At 31.6% G+C, this 25,358-nt stretch overlaps 1 protein-coding gene across 7 annotated transcripts in view; it reads right to left on the bottom strand.

Annotated features, from left to right (window-relative positions):
* The window catches only part of LOC105423311 (alkaline phosphatase), a 180,383-nt gene extending 156,856 nt beyond the window's left edge, over positions 1 to 23,527 (bottom strand). For 6 of the 7 annotated variants that reach the window (XR_016139896.1, XR_016139898.1, XR_016139895.1 and 3 more), the window contains exon 1: positions 21,506 to 23,526. Coding sequence is in view for 1 of the 7 variants with exons in the window: in XM_089079812.1 (XP_088935938.1) it covers positions 21,506 to 21,593 (88 nt within the window). In the remaining 6 variants the exon portion in view is untranslated. Of the gene's footprint in view, positions 1 to 21,505 lie in introns of all 7 variants that reach the window. The other variant, XM_089079814.1, reaches the window with a different exon arrangement.
* Between the last annotated feature and the right edge of the window lie 1,831 nt (positions 23,528 to 25,358).

Consider the following 25,358-nt stretch of genomic DNA (forward strand, 5'->3'; position numbering starts at 1 on the left):
AATAATAGCATGAAAAGCTTATGTCTCCTTCGAATGTCGACTTCGTCTTTTATCGTTTTTCCTTTCCAATCGGCAAGAACTGCTAAACCCTTGCTTTAATACTTGGCAAACGGTCTTAATTATTCATTTCTTAAAAAAAGAAAAAAAATTCTGTTTGAAGAATAAGTAATATATTTTCTATGTTTTTAATTGTGTATCACAAAGGAAAGGAAAATAATGTAACAGAAATCTTGAAATAAAGAAAGAAATAAAATTTATATTTTCTTAGAGTATTTGTTCTGTTTTATAATAACTTAAATCTCTATTATCTTTTTAATATTTTTATCGATTATAAAAGGAAAAAGAGTTAAAATATGCAATCAACCTAGTAATAGTTTTACATTAATTCATATCTCTAGTAAGTAAAAAATCTCTAAATCTTTTTTGATATTATAAATATTTTGATCGATTATGTATTGTATAAGAGAAAAAGGCATTTATAGATACATAAAATTAGAAAAAAGAATTCTAATAAAATCTAATAAAATTTGTATTCGTTTCTACTCCATTTCAAATTTAACCAAGTTTTATATTCAAATTTAAATTAAAATAATAAAACGCGTACCTGCTGCCTTAAGTAGAGTCGCGTGTCAAGCAAGTTCTAAGGCCAAACGATTTCGCTTGAAATTCGACAACGATATCGCCAGAAGCAATAGGTTTAGCGAAAATGGCTGTTTCTCCGAACTGCGGCAAACGGAACCCTGCGGTTGCGGTTTCTCCGATTCTCATAGCTATTCTCCGTTACGAGTCGATAATGGATAAGTTGAACCGTCCAAACATGATCCATAAAACGTCATAAACCGACGCAATAACGAACTTTCGAAACGAACGAAAATGGTTGGATTAAAATAGAGTATTATCAAGAATACAAAAAAATCATTAATGAAACTCTCTCTCCTTTTGTGTTCCAAGTAACATAATGAATATGAATAAAATATGATCTTCAAGAACTTTCTTTCCAACTTCCAGCTCGAGCGATTATAGCGTTCGTTCATACTTTCTCCCGATTTTTCGAGTAATCCTGAGAACACTCGAAGATTTTATGTAAAACTCCCAGCTATCTGTCCGTTTATCCAACACTCTGTTTGAAGAAGTATGAGAAAGCAGCGCAAGCGGATTGAACTAATTCATCCGGAACTTAAACCGGTATGAAGAAACAGAGATTCTCTGTAGCCACTATTTCAGCTAATTCATGGAAGATTCAAGTCGCAGGAGGCCGACTGCCCGCAGCGCGAAAATACGCGAGGCGTACTATTCGCGAATGTTTTATCCGTCGACTCGCAACTTCCGCTGATTCCTGCCGCGCGTCGTGAAAGTCTGATGGATTTTCCGCGGGAAATGGTTTCGAGTCGGACGAGAATAAAGTGTGGTCGAGATTTACTCGGCGGGATAGAAATCGCGCGTCGCGAATGCAACATTTCTATTTCGAACATGACGAGCTCGCGCTTGCATATCTTAGCCGAACGACGCGAAAGTAGTTTTTCAATTTTTAACTCTATCAGAAAGTTTGATTAATAACACCGAAACGGCACAAGCGCCATTCTAATGGTGAATAGAATGGTGTTGTCAAGTCAAATAGAGAATAATTATCACAATCATCGTGTCAAGGTAAAAATCGTTTCTCCATGCTAATGATTAACAAATTCCATTTAATAAAATTATTTCATATTATATATATTAATCTAACAGCATCAATTGCCCTCATTAAATATCCCAATAATAACTCGCGATTATATTTTGCAACCAAAATATATAACAATATACATTTAATTAAGGAACATGATAAAATCGTAAATGTAACTTAATAATTATATCCGCGAGCCTATAAATTTTCAAAGAAGATAAGCATGCGTAAATAATCGAAACAAATTATAACTAAAAAAAACATTTATTATTTTTATAATTCAAGATATTACAAATATTTTTCTTTTTACTTTGATATTAATAAGAAAATAAATCCCGTATACAAGCAATTTTGAAAAACATTTAGAGATTTCGACTCAAATATTTTATCGTTTAAGCCGACGATAACGTGAAACGCAATACTCGTGCAATCACACTATCAATCGCATAATCCCTCGATTGCATTTCGCTGATATGATATTCGGATATCTATACAATAATATATACATCTATACAATAATATATAAAATGATATTTAAATGGCTTTATCGCTTTTATGAATATTGTGAACCAAGTTACTACTGGCTATAACAGCGACAAGTAAATTATTATGAAAATGATACCGCGCGTACGGAATCTAACAAAGTCCCTACAATGTTCAAGTTTTAAATCTCACAGTGAAATCCTTGTTAAAAGGATGTTAAATGATGACGACCCTTTGCGACCACAAAAAACGCTGCAGTAAAATTTCCACCTTAAGAATCCACGGCGCACAAATGGATTACTTACACTAACACGCTTACACGAAATACGATTGTTAAGTGCGTGAGTATGATAGTGAAGAAGACATTAGCAAAGCGGAATAGCACCGAGAAGAATCGTTAAAAAATGGAAAGGAGGCGTGGAAATGAAAAAAGAGAACCGTCAAAAGACTCCGACGGGAGTCCTGAACAACTTTGAGAAAAGTGGGCTGCTTATCCCAGGAGGACTTTTTGCATGAATCAGATAAAAGATTTTAATAAAGATTTCAATAAGCACATTAGACCGATTCTTTGAAACAAAGATTTTAATACAACAAAGACATCGAGGAATTTACTTTTAATACGTATATACATTAAAAATAAATTTCTTCTTTATTGTAATTATGAAAGTAATGACGTCCAAAAAAACGATTCCTGATCTTCTTTTTTTTTTAATACTTTTCGATGATATTATCCTTAATTAAATTTTTCAATTTAACCAAGGATAATTTTTCATAACATTCTAAGCAAAAATTCAAGAAATTTAAGTTTTCGCGACCATCCGTAATGCATAATCAATTTTACGAAGAATGATTTTTCCCTTGCTCTGCAACTTAAGAAAACACAAAGTAGAACGTTCCTTTTAAAGGGCAAACTTCGCCAGATACTCTTAAAAGCGTCCTTTTTTTCCGGATCCTCCATATAATCTAAATTTTTGTCGTCGAGAAAAATGAAAGGCAACTACGATAAAAATTATGAAAACTTCGATGCGGAATAAAGAGTAGCAGAGGTCGCATTAAGGAGGCTATAAGGCGGGTTTCATTGGCAGTCGCAACGCAGCCTCTGTGATCAAACGAAAGTTGCAACGAGTATGTTACGCCTGCTGCTTGCTACCGCTTCGAACTTCTTTGAAGATTCTGCAAAGACTTAATAATTTGCACACGGCTAATTTTAATTGCATTGACATCCAAGATTAAAGTCTTTTCTTTTTCCTTGAAACACTTTGCAAAATTTTAAAATAAAAAAAATCGGTAAAAATCGTTTGACGGCGACACACGGAATATATAGCAGTATTAAGTTGAATCACAATTTATGCTGCAAACATGTTTCTGAAGAAAATTATATATTCTTAAAAGAAATTATTAACATGGAAAAATTTTGAATTTTTCGTCATAGTCTGTTCTAGAAATTGCCGCGTGAATATTGCATTTTCACACGTAATATTTCACATCTTAAATTTTGTATGAAATATTGAAATATTTACATATACAAATTACATTATGACAGCTTTTATTCCATGTGCGAATTTAAAATATGTTAAAAAATTATTTTTTATAGAAATAAAAATTATACGTATTTCTTTTTTTATAATATAATAAAGAAAATAAAGTTTGCATTTATATATTTTTCATTTATATATTTTATCATTTTAGAAAAATGATATTGAGAGATTATTTTGACACATATACACATATATATATGTATATGTGTTTTGCAAGAATATTTTCAATTATATTTATTAATTGAAAAATATCCTATTTTATTTGAAAAAGTATACACTTTTGTTATTTGATAAATATGTAAACTTCAATTAATTCGTAATATTATTTCTAAAATAACGCTCGTAGTACAGAAAATTTCAGTTTGATATAAGCTATGTGGTAGCAATCTTTAAATTCGTAATCGATTTATTCTCGACCTGAAGGCATACATAAATTAGTGCAAAGTGTATGTACATATGTGTAGCTAATTGGATAATTAATATAAGCTGAAAGCTGAAATTCCCATGCGACTTCAAGTTCCACGAGTTTCATTTCAAATAGCTTCTAGCACGCATCCTATTCGTCCTGTTGAGAGCAATTTGTATATTATGCACGTAGCATACGTATACGAAAATATTTTTCATCAATAATTAATTATAAGTCCGACTGTAAAATTTCTAATAATATATTCAAATAATATTTTAGTATTCTAATAAACTTATATCCAAAAAAGAAAAAAAGAAATGCTCTATATATTCAGAGTTAAAAGAGCTGAACTTGACATAATTTTCTTGATTTTATAAATAATCACAAAGAGAAAAAGATGTACCTTTTGTTTGAAACGATACAATCGTCAAAACTGACAAAGCGAAGTTCCGAACGATTTTTCTTTTTTGTTTTTTTTATTTCGTTAGACGACTGAAAAATGGAATTGACTGTACACGATCGTTAAATGGCTGTGCAACAGTTCGTGATATTTTCGTAGGCGTACTCGTGAAATCGTAAACGATGATGTTGGAACACAATGCGAGATGTATTCACATTGGTTTTTTTTTTACACATGATGAAAGAATTCTGTGACTCGGCTGCGATCGCGGATTGCAGCTTTAATTTAGCATCGCATGTTGCGATATTCTCCCGAAACTGTATACAGGGCAACTTAACCGAAACAACCTTATCGCTCCCTCAGGTTTGTCGCGAAACATTCAACATCGTGTCTTATTTATATATTCGAAGTGCGGAAGTCACGCGGAGGTAACGGAGGTAACGCGAGATAGATTGTGTACGTGCAAGAAAACGATTCCAGAACGCGAGTTCGTGATAGCGCTAAGGAGAGAACCGCGCGTTTCAATCCCACGAATTCGTAATTAAGAGAAAACTATCGCGGAAGAATTACCGTGATAATAGGGTATTCGTATAATCTTCCCAGCGCGGTCTAGTTACTGTAATTACCACTTACTCAGGTCACCGCTCATGATACTAACACAAGGAGGGCTTAGTACGCCGGCGGTTAACCAAACGTTGCTGTCGTAGCTAGTATCTATTAATTATTCAGCCGTAACTTCTCGTTTGCAGCAGAAATTAACTGTACAATACGCTCACGCATATACAAAGATAAATACCAATGTGTGGTGATTATTGCGCGAGGAGATGGGAACGGCAGCGGCAAAATATGAAATTCCGGTGATTGAATTCCGAGGGAACATGGTCAGAGATATTTAAGAAATAAATATCCCGAGGGAGTCTCCGGGGGAATTACGTCGTGCGCGCGATTTTGAATTATGCGGATGTATGATGCCGATAGTACGAGATTCAAGTTTTTCACATCAAAAATTCAATATAAAAGTTTGCATCTCAGCTTCACTGGCTACAAATCGCTCGAATCGGCGAACAGCCAAAGTTCATATTTTTGCTATTATGTACCATGTTTATATATGTATATATGTATTAAATCATGATAAATAGAAACATTTTCTTAGAATTTAATATACGAAAATATATAATGCAAAAATAACGAATGATTCCATTCGCTTGATAGATGATTGTTAAATGATTTAATAATCTTGCCTACAACGAAATTTTTAATGCTGATTCCGAAGAAGAAAATACTGCAAAGATCGTGTTTTCTCGAGTAGCTGCGCGCAAATGAAAGCAAGGCACGTTGAGATTAAATATTTACAAATGATCGACGAGATTCATAATCAATTCCTCCGTGGCGGCAGCGAAAAGCCGCGGGAACTTTTTAATCCGCCGCATCTGCGATGCAGATGTCTGTCACGATTATGGGAAAAGTTGCGGGTAACCACGCAGATTTTCACACGCCTCGTCCTTTAACGGGGGTGAGTTGAGATCTCTCGCCTCTTATTAGATGCGGCATCATGGCGATGTCATTTACAATGCAGAGCGTGCCGATAACTGGTCGCACTTTTAAAGGTCGCGCGTACATTCGGCCGCTCACTTTTTAACGAATTACCATTTTTTCATTTGGACGCATTCTCGCCGAATAAATTCCATGCGATCGGGTCGCAGCGAGAACTCAAGCGATATAAATTCGAGCCGGATCGAATTTGGCCTCGGTATATTCCCCGTCGTGTGGCAAGATCAATTTGAGAAAGTATCACACGTCAAAGGCTTGCAATGAAAATATCGAAGGATCTCTCGCGCTGCGTGAGAGATTACTTTGCACGTTGATTGCTTCGCTGCTTGTGGCAAGTTAATTGCTCTGGTCCCGTTTGAAAGGCAATATTTTTCGTAAAATTGTATTGCACTCGAGATATTTCGAGCGCAATTATACGGTAGATCATATAAACGGTATGAGATTTGACGAAATGTTCGCGAAAAAGATTAATTTTTATATCATAAAGAATAAATTATCTTTTGTTTCGTAAATGAAATTTTTAATAAATATTTGACATTCTATATTATGTAGTAAATGAATTACTGTCCATCTTTACGTGAAATATCTCAAGTTTTCTGCACTCTTTTACGTCAATGAATTCTTTGAGCAATTTAGAGTCGACTTTTCCTTAAGAAAAGTTTGATCGTATCCTATCTCTCTTGACAACTTTTTAATATTCGGGATTAAATATCTCTCTAACTAATTCTTAGATAAAATTCTCGTAAAGTAAGATTCACACTTGAAATTAAATGAAGAATATGATATTATGTAAAACTTAATTTGAGCGTGTGCAAATGATCGAATAAAAACTTGAATTTCTTATATTATATAACGCATATAAAAATTGACTTATAATTCTAGAACACAGTTTAAATAATTTATGATTTGCACCAGATTTTAAATAAAAAAAAAACCCTATTCTATTTGTAATTTATATGCGACATATTGTATGTATATATTTTAAATTTTATATGTATGCATTCTGATTGCGTTTTGAGTTTTTATATCATACATTGTATATAAAACATTAAATAAAATTTTATTTTAATTGGCGTAATAAAAAATTTAAAATAAAATTAGTCATCTTATTAAAAGAAAGAGAAAAAATTTGAATTCAGAAATGTATCCTTTTTGATAGAAATTTTTTGTGCTTTTAAAATATTTAATGAAAAACATATACAAACTATCATATCTTATGTCACCGAGCAGTCTATTTTTAAACTATATTTTTATCATAATAATACCATAATTTACGAAGCAAGATCAGAAAGCAAAATGTAAATTTATACAAGCTTTTTAATAACATTTTCTACTAATGTATTCAACAGTATAAAAAAATAAAATTAATGGCAAAGGAATTTTTTATTGTATATTTGCAAAAAATTGATTTTGTTTGTGAATAAAATAAATTTTAATTCATTTTACTGAATTTTTTAAATAAATTATCTTTATGTATTTATTACAATTAACTTCATTTTAAAGAAATTTTTTGTTTTGAACATTGATTGTACATATTTTTTTTTTATAAAATGTTCAAAAACAGATCTGTGTATAGTAGTCAAGTTACACAGGAACAAATATTGATTTGATATATACTCATTGATTTAGTGATCATGTTGCAGGCAACAGATGCTGCTACCATTTAAATCCGTCCATTTCATATTGTGAAATATTTGCGCCCTTTTCCTGAACTTGCAACATACGCGAAAAGATATTTATGATTGCGGGACACCATCGCGAAACAGAATAAAAGTGCAACGATAAAGTTTTTCGGTTTACTCGGTGTAGATGTATTTCTTATGTATCGTGTCGTTGAGCACGCGAGCATTTTTCATACGCATGAATAATCATCGGTATGAATAAAAATGAATGTGAGTTCGTGCTCAAAAAATATAAAGTTTTAACTCGGTTTATATATTATCAGAATGAATAGACCTTGATTTTATATTTTGATTCCACTTTGCGATAAAATTTTTTACCTTCCGCCATCAAATATCATAAAGTTGAGCGCAAAATTGATATATGCTGAAATTGATACATGTAACAAATTTTCAAAGTAAAATTTTTTATAGAATTAAAAATTAAAAAAAATATTTTAACACTATCGGTACAAGAAAATCATAGTTTTCAAATTATAATATAAAATATATGTAATATAATTAAATAATATAATTTAATAAATTTTATATTATATAATATAAAATTATATTATTATAATATAGTTTCAAATTAATAATAATAATAATAATAATAATAATAATATACATATACTATTAATTTGACGTACAAATATAACGAAAACATGACTAATATATCATAAAAACATGAAAATGCTACATCTTAAGCATAAAAAATTTATCTCAAATCTATTTCTAAAAAAATAAGTTTTAATACATATGTGACAAATTATTTATCGAAAGCTTTATCCTTATATCAGTGTTTATTTCACGATATTTAATATTCGCATGGTTGTTATTGAAATCATATTAATGAAATTTGACGCAGGTCTGTTTGAAAGAAACACTTTACATCGCAATATCGTAAGGTCAAACGGCGGCTGCTACGCGATAACGTTTACGATTGTCGATTTTCTCACACGATACCAATAAACTTGGTGAGAATAAATTTCGAAGTTCGCAGAAACTTTGCACAGCTACAAAGTTTTATGAAGGTTGTAACAACGTTGTGGTTACTCAGATATCGAATGAGAAATAGAAAGATATAGTTCAACGGCCGAAGAAGAATACAAAAAGAGAAAAAGAAAGAAAAGTAGATAGTGAGAAAGTAAGACAGAAAGAAAAGAAGAAAGAATAGAAAAAGATGGGAGTAAAAGAAAAATTGATAGGAAAATAGAGAGATACAAATATATATAGGTCTAAAAGAAAAACTGATAGGAAAATAGATACAAATATAGGTCTCTACAAATGATAGAACATTCGTTTATAGTTCACATCTCCAATCATCTCGCCACGCTCCTAATAAAGCGAACGCTAGATAGTCGCTACGTATCTTGCTGTGTTTAATTACCGATAGTTCGGATAGATACACACTTATTCAATGATCTTTAATTACTAATTTCTAGTTAATTATTGCGAAAATAGCAAAATAATAGAAGGATTTTTCTTTTGTTCAATTTTTTTGTAAATAATTAGACACAAACGTTGTATAAAAAATTATGAGACAAATTCCGTATATAAAATGAAGAATTGATCTGTGCCGAAACCGTACTTTAACAATCAGGTCATTTATATGCATAGAAAAAATCCGATAATCATGGCACTTTAATTCGTGCAAAAAAACAAGAACTGAGATTTATCTGTGTCTATTTAATCTGTCAATTGTAGCGAAAAAATTAGAAAAGTTTAAAACGAGTTTTATTTCGGCACTGTATATGTAAAATTTATGTTTATTTTAATCGTTTATATATGTCATTATAAATTTTAATTTTTTTAAATGATTATTTGGAATATTTAATTCGTTAACCAACGTTAAACCAACAATTTACTATATAAAATAAAAAATATTACACACACACACACACACACACACACACACACACACACACACACACACACACACAGATATATTATCCGTGTTATAATACATTGTTAAATACCAACGTTTTGTTTGAGATAAATTGCAGTTTACTTCATCAGAATACGAACAACAATCTAATAATATGCTGCTTCTCTGCCGGAGTTCTCTTATATAGTTACTCTTTTTTAAAGAAAATAATCGTGGAAGTTTTAAAAAGTATTATATAATTAAGTTAGACACAAAAAATGTCAATTTACTAAATCATAGCTTTTTTCGAGAAAAAGAGATTTTGCTCGATTGCAAAAGTATATATAGCATAAGTATATATATATATATATATATATATATATATATATATATATGTATACTTTTGCAATCGAGCAAAATCTCTTTTTCTCGAAAAAAGCTATGATTTAGTAAATTGACATTTATATATATATATATATATATATATATATATATATACATAACAAATAATATTATGGTAATATTATGGTATTGTATAAGTATATATATATAAGTATATATATATATATATATATATACTTATACAATACCATAATATTACCATAATATTATTTGTTATATAATCGATATTTCATCTTTACTGTTACAATTATTATGAAATTTTATTAAGTATCTATTTTTAATGAAAAACAATGATACGAAAAAAATTATTAATTTTAAACTCGCTAAAAGAAATATGTGGAATATGACAATTTCTTCTATATTTGAATGACATTAAAGTATTTCTATAAATAATTTTAAATAAATAAATATCAATTACAAATAATAAGTAAAAAATTTTTAACAAATTTAGAAAATAAAATTATTATAATTATTATAATTATTTGTTGCTCATTTCGGAAAAACTTAATATTATAATTAACATGTTAATTATCGAATTAATCTCATTATCAAGATATTAAATTATAAAAATTAATTATTTATACGTTGTTATTTTATTTACACATCCAATCTGCATACAATACAATTTATCGATGACTGTATTATTAAGCAACTAATTGTTCAAGTCCACGAACATAAAACAAAGTTAGGCAAGCAAAATTCTCCAATATTTGTGACTAACAAAGCTATACCGATGAGTGATGGTTTAATTTGTTGTGTGATAGCAATAGAATTACATTGCATATAAATAGAGTTATTTCCCGTATAACGAGCCACATGAGAGATGAGCGATTCCAAATATGATTTAAATACGTAAGATACGGAAGTCACTGTAATGAGTTCTGCGGTTTCAATGATTGGCGAATAATAACGAAATTTAGATAATCTCCATAACTTTTAACAATCAATCAAGTTTAATTAGTTAAGTTGAGATGATCGAAATTACAGCTTACAATAATTCTAATTGAGCAAAATTCCTAGTTTTCCAACAAACTTTTTTAACAATTATATACGATTTAATCAGGTTTATTCGATTCAAAATCAATCTGAATATCACTTTCAGGAAATGAGATTATTGAATACGAGATTAATTGCAATTGAGAAACGCGAAAAATAAAGGTTTAAAGAAAGAAAGAAATCAAAAAGTGATTCCACAAGTCATAAAAAAAAATTCAGTCGATTTAAACAAGATCAAATTTCCATCTGTTTGTCTGCTTGTTATCGTGCCGTGCACGTATATAAAAACTTTTACCATATGTTCTAAGTGCATTCGTTAAAATAGTTTTGCTTATAAAATATAGATTATATACAAAGAGAACGAATAACTCTTTTTATCAATTCTAGATTTTTAAATAAATATGCCACGCGCGAAATGTTGCCGATTCTATCAACAACGAAATGTAACAGCGCGGTGCTGATAAAGCAAAACTAATCAACGCACTTCTGTATAATGCAATTCTCCTTGTAAACACAGCCATTAGCATCTTTATTATTCTTTACCTAGTTCTTTTTAGCAGCACTTTGCGGCACCCGATAAGCTGTCTCGGAAAATGCCACGTACAATCAACCCATAAAGTAGAAACGTGAACCTGTAGTCGATGTCATGAAAATAATCTCACGTTTTCCGGTTTGCTGCCTGACCAAATAAAGAAAAGGACTATTTCGACAGAAAAATTATAAGATATAGTTTATATGATAATCGATTTAATTGCAGGGGCGTATCAATTACGTTAAAAGCAAAATATAAAAAGCTCATATAATCATGAAGAAAAAAAAAAGAAAAAATTAAAATTAAAACCGGCTTAACTTTATTGCGGCATGTGACATATGTATTTAAAAGAAATATATTACTGTTGTACTTATCTTGTTAATGTAAAAAGTTTCTCTGCTTTTTATTACCTTTGCAAATTTTTAAGCTTGAACCAAGTTATAAAAAAATGTTTTTAAAATTTTAATTTTATCTTCAATTCTTTTGCCAAATATTAGACATGCTTCTATAATCTATAATTTTTCCAGGAATATTGTCTCCATTTTCTATTTTCTAATATATTATTAATATATTAGACACGTAAATAACTAAATCAATTGCCATACTTTAATAGCGCTATGATTTTAAAAAGAAACAGCAAGATTATTTGCTTTTCTATTATTCATGACTAGTCTAAATAGCCGAACTGCATGAACATACGTTTCGATATTGAAGCTTTTTATTTAAGAGATTATTGCGGAAACATTATAAGCTTTCGTGTATTGCGACGAGAAAGAGATACGGTCGAAGAATTTTGTATTGGAGTCGCGGACTTCGCATTTTAATGCACGGTACGAAAGCGCTCCGAAGAAAACTTTAAGCGGCGTGAGATAAGTGGGACTTAAGTTCCTCCCAACTGGGCGATTTACGTAACGTTACTTCCGTCTCTCGCTGTGGCACCTCTTTTCATCCCGGTAGTGGCTCCAATAGCGGCGCATAAACCGCGAAGTCTGATAAGCGGTACAGTGGCGGAAAAGGTCCGCTAAACTCCAAACGTGACCGAATACACGAGATTGCTGTGTGTTGGAGAGTTGCCGTGTGGATTTATATAACTCTTTCATGATTTACCCTTTAGTATGTTAAATCGAAGTTTGGCATGAATAGTACGGCATAAATAGCAGTTGCCTACGTATGGAAAAGAATTGCTATAAAAAAAATTTTAAACAAAAATAATACAAGCCAAAAATAATACAAGGCTCGTATCTTGTGTATGTGACTATCATTCCAAAAAAATTGTTATCTTTTAAAAAAAGTTTTATATTTGAGATTAATAATCCATGAAACATTCAAATTTAGCTTGTTATAACATGAATTTTTAAATTAGGTCTTGTTAACGATAATTTTGATTCCAAACTCGCTATTCAGGATATGAATTATTTCATTACAAAGTTTTATATCACAAATTTTTCATCGGAAATTAAACGGGATGACATATTTGTTTTTTTTTTTTTTTTTACTGAAAAATATATAGAAACGTATAATATAATTCAACATGATTTCAACATGATTTTAAAATATTTTTTTTTAATGTATCTATCAGAACAAAATTTTTAAAAATTCAGAATGGCTATCTTAGTGAAAGCACTAATATGATAAAAGAGAGCCAATTGTACATCGTCGAAAAATAGTCGATTACACAATATACCATTTTCCCAATCCAATTACTATGACGATATGAGATAGCGCATTGTATCGCAGAAAACTTGTACGTTATTTTTTGGATGGCGTTACAAAATTTCACTCGCTCGTACGCCACTGTAAATTATTGTTTCAATATTTAACGTGCGAGCCCAACCGTTTGTGATTTTCATGGCGATGCGCGCCATTCTCAAAATCGCGTAGCCAAGGAATAATTCATATTCGTTACTCGTGCGTACGATATAAAATTCCAATTGTAATTTCTCTTTGATTTACCGACCATACGGTTATACTCCATTTGTCGGATGCATAAAAGCGCGGATAGCACCGGCCACCGCTAAGCCCCGGACATGACGGATAATGTACCGAGGACACTAGCTCGTAAATTACACACGTGACAAAGTTTCATTTTGGTATGACATTTTTCGCATTTATATTATTTTTTTTATCTCCAAGGTATATCTGCGTCTCATTAAAAAAAAAGGAGAAAAGAAAAAAGAAAGAAAAGACAAAAATATAGAAGAACACCTTAAAAAATGCATATTTAACATTATACTTACAAATCTTTACAAAAATCTTTACACGTCAAAATATTTCAAAGAGAATAATCGCTGGACGAAGAAAATTATCATGCGTTTTTGTCCTATTTGAGCCTTTAATGTTCGAGTATCTGGCACGGCTTTAATCCAGTCACTTGAATGCATTGCATGAGTCAGTCGTAATTACTCGCCAAGTATCACGTTTGTATATGGGCAAATTGATGACCTTTGCGCCTAGCGAGTATCTATACCAGCACACTCTCGTATGTGACGTCATGTGGATATTAAACGTTAGATACCATTGTAATTAGTAATAACTAAGTATTGTCGAGTAGTATCCACATCAAAGGATGGAAGTAATTAAAGCCTGGCTTGTTATACATGTATTGTATGTATGTAGCAATGTCCTACTGCAATATCCTATTTCCTGGTATTTTATTTATTTTTTTTTTTTTACTAAAAGCTTTTTGAATCAACATTTTCCCTTTTATACTTTTTCAATCAATAATTTGCACATCTGTATAACAACAAATTTATCAAGTTTATTTGATTTACAAAATATACTTATTAATCTCAATGGACTTATCGCAAAAGTTTTATAAAGAACAGACAAAGAAGACAGCGCGATGAAGAATATTCGATTCTCTTTACTTTCTTAATATTCCCTTCGAATAGTTTGTTCATGAACATAATATTATTTGTTCTTCTTACTTATTTAAAATATCAATGAATATAGATAACGAGAAAAATCATTAAAATTAACAACTTTGATTATCTCTTCATTTCTTCAGTTAAAAACTGAAGGGAAAGTTTCTTTTCCATGGGGAAGACAAAAGAAAGATTTTGTGTATCGTATTAACAAACTTCGCGGCCGTGACGTCACGAAAGTGATTTGAGTATTCGGTGTTACGAATGCCAAGGGCTAGATTTGAGCTGCAGTATATTGCACGCGCGTTACGGCTGGTCGCGTTTAACGGAAGCCAATGCGAAACGGCGCTTTCCACTTGCGCCGTATATCACCGGCGCAAACGTCTATCGTACAACGTGAACTAATATAAGCTCGAATGGTCAAACTCTTCGAGCGGGCCGTTACGTAACTCAGGACCAGGTTTGCATTCAACTTACTCGGAACACGCTCGATTCTGATACGTACCAATTAAGTGAGCTAACCGCATAGATGTAACGTTAAGCTTGTTAGTGCATACAGATGGTACGCGGCACAACTCATTTAAAGGAACAGGATGCGAGTAGTAAATAACGGACGCTGGACAATAGATCTGAACAAAGAAGCGAATTAATTAGAGAGAGAGAGAGAGAGAGAGAGAGAGAGAGAGAGAGACTTCTTTCATCGTTTTATCGTTCATAATTCAAAACATTACATTGATGATAATTTTATGGAACAATGGAAATGGCACGACACTGCGTCAAATATGATACATGATGCGTTTAATAGTTAAGTCAATTCGTCAGTGATCCCCCGGACATTTCCGCCGGTAATACGGACGTCAGCGTCAGCAGCGAAGCCACACGTGATGCACGTGATTACGCGAACGACTGACATCCCCATGTAATTATCCCGAGCGTTATACGCACACGTTTGCCCGAATTGCAACTGTATTCGATATTCGGACAGAAACTGAGTTCCATCGGCAGAAAGCGGCTAAGGCTCTGCCCTATTACTGGTAATGATCTTTTTGCTCCGAATAACATATACGTTACGTATGTCTTGAGCGCACGAGGAAAATTGAGGAAAACAGGATTTCTGCTAACACGAGAGATTGGAAAGAAGTATAAGGATAAGAGTTAACGTATGTGACGACATATTAGGACCTCGTCTGGGGACTAATAAAATATAATATACGCGTGCAAATTTTCATCCTTTTTATAAAAAAAAAAAAAGAATATGCTTAATATGCATTAATGTCATGAATTTCAATTTCCAATCCATTTTGTTTTAATTAAAAACTTCATACTGTAAATGGACATTCCCTTTGGAAAAATTTCACCGGCGCTCTCATTATTGCGATATTACGTCAAAGATTAAGCGATTTTGCCAAATTATATTTCGGGACCGTGAATAGTTAAAATCTCATATTCCGCTTAATTATGATTTAAATTCTTTCGACAGAATTTTAATGTAGTATGCTCGACACGTTAATGATATGGAGTCTAGAAATTTCAAGAAATAAATTACTTAATTGTTTTCGATAAATTACTTAATTGTTTTGAACCTGTATTCGATATACAAGCATTTATATTTGGATTCGAAGGGCAACGCAACACCCTCAAATTGAAATTGACGTTATTACGCGTAGCTTGATGCAAATTTGAACAAAACCCATATCATAAATCCGAAATCATAATCAAGAATTGATTATTATTCTCATAATAATCAACCGCAGATTGCTAAGAAGACTTTAAAATTTGGCGTATTCGCATAATATGCACGTGCAACTAATGTACAAATTGTGTGCACGCCCTGCAGTCGACGTTGCGCAACATTTTATGTTTAGGACATTGTACAACTATGTTCACCAACTGCCGCGATTCGCTCCAATTAAAGATCGTTATGCAGCTGTAGATGCATAGATTGCGAATGCAATCTCGACAGCGCCTGCATCGGCAGATCAAGTGAATAAAAGCACGTAACGGACTTTTGCGATATCAACAAAAGAAGAAATATATATATAATAAAGACTCATGGAGACAGTTAACGTAGAATAGGTGGATTATTCGCGAAAAATGTGAAATACTTTAATTTAATAAGAAGATAATGCTAGTGGTATTAATATTTATATTCCCTGTTTCGTGTTGAGAGATACGATTATTAATTTATATATATATATTGTCATAATACGTTCTTTTTATACAAAGTATCTCGAAACAGCCATTGTTTTTTTTCGAGTAAATATCAATTGTCAAATATCAAAATATCAATAAAGAAGATTACGATTGCTTTAATAGCATTTTAATTACGAATTTATTTAAAATATTAATTAAAAACAAATTAAATAAAAAAATGTAAATAAATAAATAAACTCTGTTTAAAATGATAATTTGAGGCTCAATACTCAGTATTAAAATTCAAGGAATTGAAATATATAAATCACTTCAAACGTCAAAATTTGTAACATTGTTAGTGACAAAAATTAATAAATTAAAAATATGTTTTACAAATTCAAATTAATTGAATTTATAAATTATATTTGCTTTAAAAAGGTAATTTATTTACAGAATTTACAAAATATAAATATTTAAAATATCTACAAAGCATATGTCAAAATAATTCATTTTTGAAATCTTGGGAACACGTTCCGTGGCCTCGTTTTAATAAAGAACGCTGTTTAACGAGTTAACTCTTGTACGCGTTACTCGTAATAAAAACCAAATTAACTCACTGCGTGACGCATATATAATACCTATATACGCGCTTTGTATAAGAGATAAAGAGTCGCCCATATGTGCATGTCGTATAAAATCCTGTCATTTAAAAAAAAAACTTAATTATACTTTATTTAGTGAAAAACACGCAATACTTGATGTGACGAAAGACCCGCTTTGCGAGAATTATAACGTGAATTATGATAACTTAAAAATAAATATTGCGATATTTATTCAGATACGTTATTTTTTCCCATATATATTCGTTTCATGTAATAACACATATCAATTAATTATTGAAATTTGTAATAAAGGATTGAAAATGTGAAAAAATAATGTTTTTAATTATTTATTATAAAAAAAAACATTTTGTAAATAATATCTTCAATTTTTATAATTCTAAAATAATATTATGCATACAAGAAGTAAAACTATAAAAATATTAAATTATATGTTTAAATAAAAATATGTAGAACATTAAATAATAATACAATAATATTTAAAAAATTTTACATTAGCTTTATATTTAATAAACAAATTTATTTCATATTCAAGTTAATGTAAAATATTTTCTATCACATTTCTTATGACTTTTAGAATGTACAATGTTTCTCAGATTTTTATGGTGTAAATTATTTACATCATACAATATGAAATATCACATAAAAAAATTGTTTTTCACAGTTAACTATTGCAGTTGCGTGATAAACGTTTGCCATAGCACTCAGGCTAAGTGGAAATGTTTGCTTTTATTCATTGTGGCATTGAATGGGGAAATAGGAGCCCACACAATACACTTTATTCAGACAATGCATTGTTCACACGTTAGTGTGGCGTTAGTTTAAATCGCTTACTATCGAGTTCAATAAACGCTGCTACAATAAACTTATTTCTAATCTCATGTGTCCTCAACTGAAATAGGATTATATCTATCTATGTCTGTCATTGCTGCAAAATAAATAAATATAGACGTTCAAGTCTAACAGCATATAAAAGAAATATGTTCCAGAGGTGTTTTTACTGAAAGAGAAAGAGAGAGAGAGAGAGAGAGAGAGAGAGAGAGAGAGAGAGAGATAAAAATGATTTGTAAATATATGATAAAAAATTACAAACGGCAATAACATACGTACATATCTTTTTTATAATATAAAATCATGCTATTAAACACAAAATATCTTTTACTTATAAATTTATGAAAGAATTTTTTTTAATATTGAGAAATGATATTTTATAAGTATGTTTCATATAAATTTTTAAATACTGAAAACTAATTGAATTTTCAAATTTGTGCACTGTATCAAGATTTTAAAAATAATAAATTATAAAGTTTGTGAAGTAGCATGAAGTAACATGTTATTAATATTTCAACAATAAAAACGAATAACAATCTTCTCAATTCGATATATATATATATATATATTTTATTAATTTTATTATTTTATTATACATTCGATTAAAATTAATAGCCAATATTTTAGTTAAGTTTACTCAATAAATTCCAATTTATAACAAAATCGTTAATTAAAATTCCACCGGCTATCATAAAAATAAATATTATTTAAAATTTTTGTCGTTTGTTATTCTATAAATAAGTTTCCGATCGATATATATTGCGGCTATAATTTGACCGAGTATTAAATTGCAAATCAAGTTGCTTGGGTGTTATCGTCCAACTTATTAAGTGTCTCCGATACGTGAAAACTTTTGGCTCCACTAAGAACTCCCCAAAGAAGTCCCCGAAGAAAACTGTTATTAGATATCAAACTTATATACCGCATTGCATAAGCTGCTGTAGTTAAGGATATTTATAAAGTCTAAACATCTTCTTGTGTTGAATTCTTTATGTATGCACATATGTGCAGAATAAATCTCAGAAAAATTTTTAATGTTTTGCTAATAGTAAACTGTATTCGCATTTCACTCTATACTCATAAATAATTCTATTCAAACTTTTCATCTGTTCTATTTTATTTTTTCGTCTATATAAGTCTATATAATAAGTATAGATGTTTAACAAATTTTTTCCATTTTGTGCAACAATTCTTACAGCGCTTGTCATAACAAGGATTATATCAGATAGTTAAAAATATATCCGTGTTGTGAAACAGATTTACAATATCAGGTTACGATTTTCGTTGAACTTTGGCACACTATCATTTATGTCTGTGAACAAAATAATCGGTACAATAACGGAAAATTGAATAAATTGTTCAACGTATCAAGCAACATGCCATGCATACTTTAGACGTTCTGTTAAATAGCAACAGCACATAAGCTTGATCAAGTTGCAAACGCGCATTATGTAGTACAGAATGCATAAATTATACGCTAAACTAAGCTAAATCGTCTGAACACGATCCAGGGATGACGAAGTGACGTTCATTAAACCTACAGTGGGAACAATTAATTGACAGAGTGCCGCAAGCCTAGTGGGACATTATCATTGCAAGTGAGCGAAACTGTGAACATTTAAAATTGAAAACGAAGAATATTCTTACGAATTAGTCCTCGAATTATATAACATAGTGAAATAATATTTTATTCATATAAAAATCTAAATAAATATTATATATATTGCTTCAATTACACCTTAATCTTAATTAACACATAAGAAAAGCTGCTCCTTGTAAAGCAATTAAATCTTGTTTCATTAGTTACATTCTTATAATTATATATATATTTTTTAATTATAATATCCGGAAAAATTTATTATTCAAAATAATTTATAAAGAATTAAATGTATATTTAAAACTTTCGGTTTTAATTCATCATATCTTTTATATATGCATATCTTCTATTAGCATTCTCATTAATATTAAATATATAAATATATAAATATATATTAAATATATAAATATTTCGAGAGAAATAAAATAAATAATAATTAATAAATAATAATTGTCTTGTTTATATAATTTATTATAAGTAACTATTTTTTTCAAGTTATACAGTAATTTGAAAAATTTATTATTATAAATTAATGCAAATGACTGACCTATTATTATGTTAATTATCAAAGACAGATGTTGTAAAATTCTATTAATTACAACAATGATATTATTTTGATTACTTACATTAATTATGCTATTTGGATTTGTATCAAAATGTATCTAATCATATGGCATCCATACATTATGCAAGCTTTATTAAAATTATTGTATTTAATAATCCAATATAATAGCATCTTTGTTATCATTTTCATCTATCGCTACATTTTCCACTAAAACATTAGTTGATCCGAAAGTAACAATAGCTATAATTAACTATTATTGGTTATTACACATTAGTTAATATATACCGCATAATATTATTTGCGAATGTAAAGTTTTATTGTGTAATGATTAATTCATATTTAAAAGGATCTATAAAATATTCTTTTATCTTTCTCTACTTGAATTATTCAGCAAAGTTAAGGATATCTAGATCGAGTTTTAGAATAGCAAAGAGTGACAAAATACAGTGTCTGTGACAGTTTGGCTATCCTCTACTTCACGCAAACTGAGTCGTTACGGAAACTACGTATCACGGTAAGGAAAATTCTGCTTTGGCAAGCATACCGAAAACCATCCCAATCGGAAATATAAGGATAACGAATCGACGATACAATACGCGCGTCCATTGTGCCTGCCAAGAATCGGAACTGTATTCACCTGCAACGCGTGAAAAGCCGTTTTCTGGCTATAAGATACCTTCCACTGGTGAAATTGTTTCCCTGATCGATATTCTATATAAAGCTACTATTCCTTTGGAAGAATAATAATGAAATTCGCGAGGTGTGACATCTGAACAGATACGCTTCGAAGATTTATTTAAAATCCTTACTTCGACTTGAAAATCTCTCCGGCCCGCTACTCGATTTTTATCTTATCTAAAAATTCTACATATTCAAATATACAATATATAATACAAACAGATTCAAAATAATTTTTATTTTTATTTTCGTAATATTTTTACAACCTACTTTGAAAAAAGCGTACCAACGATAAGAATTTCAGTATATTAATATTTCTGATATATAAATCATTAGAACGCAAAAATATGCAAAGTACATTCATGATCAAACTTTCAAAGTGCATCTAAGAATTAAAATAAAAATACAGAATTTATAAAAACGTAAATCACATCACAGTTATCGTCTAATATAATCCGAATAAAATTGTCCTTATGATCTCTAAATCATGCTTTCCCAAAATATTGCAATTGAACAAAAACGCGCTCATGCTTTGTATAGAAAGAGAGGGTCGTGTAATCACTTTCGTTTCTCCCTCAGCTTTCGCATGCTTCTCTGGTCTCAGAGTTCGCTCCCTTTATGTGTGCTACGTGCTCCTCCAGTGCTTTCATGATATTACCGTTCCAATCGCAAAGACACGATAGGTCTTACGGAATAAAGGGGCATATTCGATAACCATTACCTCGTTTGCCGGCCCGCACGACGGTTGCACAAATCGCCAATATCACGACGGTGAGGGCGACGCTGATATGCAATGAATAGCGCCGCATCTCCGAAACGAGAAGGGGCCAGTCGCTACGTGCTATCCATACGCCTTCTCCTCATTACCCTCTTCTCAGTTTCTTCTCTGCTAGACACGGACCGGGATTCGCGAAATGAAAATTACCGGTTCGAGCACTACAACGGCGGTGCACTCGCGAGAGATCAAGAGTACCCTTATCTCACCGTACTACCCTCTTCCTCAAGCCGCGTCCAGCGGTATATTTCATCGTCGTGAATGAGGCTCCTCTCTCATCCTCTCGTTTCCCCCGTCACTATTCTCGCGTTACCTTCACGTGGAACTCGCCATCCATCGTCCTCGTCCCGCCGTTTATTTTCGTATCTCGCGTCCCGACGCGCGTTCGATCGCGTTCGATCGCGCGACAGGTCAAAATCGACAAAAATGCCCTCGCTCCTGTGTCGTCTACTTAGGATACAGCAAACGACGCGCGTCGAAGAGAGGAGAGAGCGTCGAGGTAGCGGACGCTTCCGACGCGACGACGCGATCTGTCTCGCGTGGCGGAAACTCTCGGCGACCTGATTCGCGATAGCTCGCGGCCGCGAGTAACGCTCGTTGCAAGAGTGCACCGTTTGTACACGGCATGATGCGAACGGACGATCCCGCCAACCGGTCGTTTACGCTTGCTCGTCGACCGAGTCCCATCGATCGTCAGATCCGACGAGAGATCGATCTAACGTCCGGCTACTCAGATACCAAATATTTCCGATGATCTCTCTTAATCGCTCACCGAATTTAAATTCTCGAAAATGAAGACGCATCACACTTAGTACGGTATCCAACTGACTGAATCTTTTTTTATAATCAGAAACACAATGCAGAAGAAAACAACGGGAATCACTCATTTAAAGATGATAAAATCCGCAAGCGTAATTTTTAGCCTCTGATTATAATAACCCTTTGCTTTTTATAGAACATGGCCGTTAGCGGTAAATAAAGTTCCATTTCTTATTACGAATGCCGATGGCGAGAAAGCTAAATTGATATGGGTAAATAAAGTTCAAGTCGATTAATATGCCTTTTCGATGGTTCGATGTATTACTACATGACTATACACGGATACACATCTAACTTTCATTTTTCTCGCATCTTTGACGAGCCTGTCGTAGTCCTTCTTTTCCACCATAAATCACCGATTTTGCCTTCCGTACCTTCGTATAATCAGAACTTAAAGCGAGGAGAGAGAGAGAGAGAGCAACCGTTTACTGAAAATTCACACGGAGTACCGCGGCTCGAAAACTTCAAAGTCGTCGTTCTTCACTTTGCCTAACGAACGTGGATACTTGCACGCGTGTCGAAACACGCGCGGTAATCGACAATCGTCTTTCGACAAGACAAACTCCCGCTCCATGCCTCGTCGTTAAACAAAGGGTATCATGGAAACTTCACCACAACACTTTTCCCCTGCTATTCCGAATTCAATTAATTGCTTTCGAGGCGGAGCACGAATAATGTTTTTCCTCCTTGCATCCACCTTGCATTCACTCTTCTCTTTAATCGGACATACTTTTCCAGCAAATCCTTCTTGTCAATTTTTTAACAACAATACACCGAGCGTTGTATATTGCCCTTTCTCGCCGTCGCCGAGGGTTCGATCACTCGAAAGCTTATTCGCTTCGATCGCGCGATCCTCCCGCTCATCCGCGGGATCACGAATCGGTCTCTTTCACCGGCGCGATAACACTCGTCACGAAAATTCTGTCTGCCGTTGATCGGTTGTCACACGTAGATCCCCGGAGCACGCACGGTACGATCACCACGAGGAGCGGTGTGTGAGGGTGAAGTGAGCTTGGCGTGACACGAGACCGACAGGAGTAGTACTGGCGCGCGTGCGGGCGGACGCGGGCGCAGTGGTGCGAGCGTACCGTCGGGCCCGCCGTCCTCTCTCGCTTTCGGTGCGCCGGCCGAGCTGCGACGACGCCAGCCGTGCCAGCCCGAATGATCGCATCTGCGCTGCTAAACGTCACGGCGATCTGAGCGCAACCACCATCGCGCAATGCGAAATTCATCTAATCTGATATCTTAATAAATAAAGGCACGACGCTTAACCCTATTGATCTTATTAATCTATCTAATTAAATCCACACGTGTCCGATAGCAAAGGAAACCTTACAGTCGCTCTTTATTATATCAGATAGACAATAAAGTGAGATGTACTAATGTAAAAGAAGAAATTGGCTTTTATCGAAATTTATTTGCTTCTATCTATCTGTGTAAGTATGATGTATTTTATGTTATTATCTTTTATTTTTTGTTACAAAGAATTATTTTCAAATTTGTTGCATGATTTATTAGCTATTGCTGCATATTAAAATTATGTACATATAATATAAATAAAATATAATATATACGTGTATTTTAAACTTTAATACAGACAAATTTTAATATAAATTATTAATTATTATATTATTAATTAATATATTACTTCTCTTATGTGTTAATATATTACATTTTATTACTTTTGTGATATAAAAAAAAAATTGATATTTTCTCGATATTTTTTTCCCATCTTTTTTCTCGCACATCACTTTGCCTTGTAAGGTTTGTTATCCTCTTCATTCATCTCGAGTTTATTCATAATAATTTCGTTTTTTATATATTCTATCAAATTTCTGACGCAAATTTACTAGGTCGCAAAATTCCGATACATTTAAAATCAATCTTTGCTAGTAAAAATTATAAAAACATTGTTTTCATTTTAGTTATGCTGTTTTCCCAATGTGTATTTTGTCACTTGCATATGTATACAAACCTTTGAATAACAATGTATAACCTTTTTCCAAATTGTATAAGTAATAAAAGAATATTTTTTTTTGTATTTCATGCTTTTAGTAATTTAAAATATGCAAGAATAGAATCATATTTTACCGTAATCCAATTTTCGTGCAATATTTTTTTGTGACATATGTATTATGAACTTGTAATTAATTTTAAATTACAATTAAAATACGGGTAATATTCAAATTCAGAATCTATTAAAATCCATTTAAAATTAAATAACTTATTAAAGAACATATAATTTATTAACGTTTTTTAAATTTAAATTACTTTTGATTTTCTAATTATTGATTTAATGTTGCAAGAAATGTTATTTTCCTTAATTTAATCTTTAGTATTTACTGCAGATAATGATATAGCTTGAAACATTCCATATATCCATCAAGCATTCTTAGATAACAACTTTGGAAATTATTTTTCGAAGAAATTGGAAAAGCTCCAAAGTGAATCTTTCTATTCATAGCGATGGTATCGGAAAGAGCACGCAAAAGTGCATGAAAATTCTATAATCGATATGTCAATTTGATTGGATAATTGTAATGATAATATTATGAATAAAACTGCATGCAATATTTTCTTTTCGATTCAATTACAAATGGATGATCCGATTACGAAACAGTTTCTTGTAGATAAGAAAAACTTATTCCATTGAATTTTTTATTCGCGTTTATGACATATATGATATACAGCTCGCGACTTTGTAATGTAACTTTTTCATTTTATTATAATTACAATTTCAGAAATATACAACAAAAACGGATGACAGTACAAATGCAGTGGAAAACATTCTGCAATAAAATTGTAAATGTACGTAATGATATTTCTTTAGCAATAAATTCAGTGAAGTGAAACTTATTATATATTGCATGGAATTAAATTCAAAAGTATATGAAATTATTGTCTAATATAGAAATTGTAATATACGAAAAAATTATCATAAAGCGTAATGATCTCTCGAATAATTACGTGATTAATTGAG

Source organism: Pogonomyrmex barbatus, unplaced genomic scaffold, assembly GCF_055798465.1.
Source record: "Pogonomyrmex barbatus isolate J1 unplaced genomic scaffold, ASM5579846v1 scaffold3, whole genome shotgun sequence".
NCBI lineage: Eukaryota > Metazoa > Arthropoda > Insecta > Hymenoptera > Formicidae > Pogonomyrmex > Pogonomyrmex barbatus.